Source organism: Plasmopara halstedii, assembly GCF_900000015.1.
Source record: "Plasmopara halstedii genome assembly, contig: Scaffold_3060, whole genome shotgun sequence".
NCBI classification, from domain to species: Eukaryota; Oomycota; class Peronosporomycetes; order Peronosporales; family Peronosporaceae; genus Plasmopara; species Plasmopara halstedii.
In genome coordinates, this window is record NW_020189964.1 from 782246 (window position 1) to 784014 (window position 1769).

The window sequence follows — 1769 nt, forward strand, 5'->3', positions numbered from 1 at the left end:
GCAGATTGCGCGTTCAAAGGTCGTCTACATAGCGTCGGACAGGGCATCGACAAAGACCGGCAAGCAACTATTAAGGGGTTTGTGGTCAGCAAGCGTATTTCGTGCAGCACGTCGAAATGGGTCTTCGGCAGGATTGTAATGGGCTACACTTAGCCATTAGATGAAGGTGCATCTATGAATCTTATGTATTCATTGTTGGAATTAAAGAAAGAAGATCAAAGTTTGGTGCTCCCAAAAGCATACGTGACACCTGTTATGAAGTCACAAACATTTTGTTAATCAGAATGCTGGTTCCTGATTGGGTAATGTATTAATGACGAAATCGACGTGTTACTGTCTTTTGAAGCGGGTGGTGTAAGCTAATCACTTCTGTTGTATACTTTTTATAAAAGTTGAAGCATAAGCTTTTCGAAGTTCAAGTTTCGTACACCCATGATTTTGTATATGTTCAAGCTGAGGTTCAGCCTCAGTACATCCGTGATTAATTAGGTCAGGTATCCAAACTTTATTTGAAAAACATCTTGGAGCCGTGGGGTAGCCTGGAGTCATTAACTCGTTTATATTCGGTTGCAAACTTACCTTGAAGGTTATCTTCTCTCTTATCCCCAAGTTAGGACTGTCCTTCTCCCTTCACATCGGAAATCACTTTCTCGTTGCACAAGCATGTGTTAGATTTGGGATATTGTTGTGAACTGCGCTCTCTAATAAGGGGACTGCAAACAGCTCATTAGTCAAGCCAATCATGGTTAAGGAGAAAATGAACGCAGTCGTCTGCCTGCCTTTGATTCCTGTAAAGAACGCGCCCGGGAACGTTAAAATTGACAACCGTTCTCCGACGTAAAAACTTTGCACAGATGTGCCCGACGCCATATGTAGTCTATCCGCGGGGGCGGTCCGTTCTTGCTTAAGGATGCGGTCCTCGTCATTTCAACAATATGATTATGCAATGGATCAGATTCCCCGGCACGAAATTGTTACTGAGCAAGTTATTTTCATGATCGAGTTTGTCAACGGCGTGCACTTGCTGACCGTGATGTTCGACAAGGTCTACATCCGAAAAGCCGACAAACTGTACGCCCTCACCTTGTTCACCCCATCTTGCTGACCTTACTCGACCTACCCGTTGTAATGTGCAATAACTTGCAAGAGTGCTTTGGTATCGAGAACGCACGCCATCGACTTCGACAACATTTGCAGAGACGGCTCGCTATTTGCGACGCTGCGAAGTAAATCTTGACGCGGATACTTCGACGGCATTTGCAGATACAGCTCGCTGTTTTCGACGCTGCAAAGAGATTCCCGACGCGGATACTTAAACGACATTCGTTACTTTCCAAATATTACTCAGGTCATTTACAGCAACTTTGGGTTGCATGAAAGACAGCAAAAGCACATTCTCATCAGTCTACGCCTGATTTTTAGTGATTGCACACCAAGCCTTGACATTGTCATCTGAAACGATCGAGATACTGAAACGTGGCCTGGACAACCAAACACTTGTCACTTACTATCGCGTAGATAGAATCTACATGTTAGTTCGTGATCTGGCGTTCGTGACGGATACTTTCGTAATCGACATGTGAACTTAGCTCGCTCTCAATCACGAGACCGTTTATCTTGCGTTTGTCAACGAACGTTGGCTGAAGATTATCACAAGGTGTTGATATGTGTGCTTAAAACAACAGCAACTTGCTGATGCCATGCAGGAGAAATCGCGTGCTTCATCGTGGCGCGACATGAACTCGATTCGCTGCTCTATAAGTTGCGCA

The 1769-nt window shown here is 44.6% G+C and overlaps 1 protein-coding gene across 1 annotated transcript; it reads right to left on the reverse strand.

Annotated features, from left to right (window-relative positions):
* Nucleotides 1-1007: 1007 nt before the first annotated feature.
* On the reverse strand, nt 1008-1323 carry PHALS_06678 (uncharacterized protein; the record flags this gene model as incomplete). The annotated part of the gene is made up of 2 exons (XM_024720009.1): nt 1008-1047; nt 1121-1323. 2 exons carry the CDS (start codon nt 1321-1323, stop codon nt 1008-1010), a joined length of 243 nt encoding a protein of 80 aa, XP_024585251.1.
* Between the last annotated feature and the right edge of the window lie 446 nt (nt 1324-1769).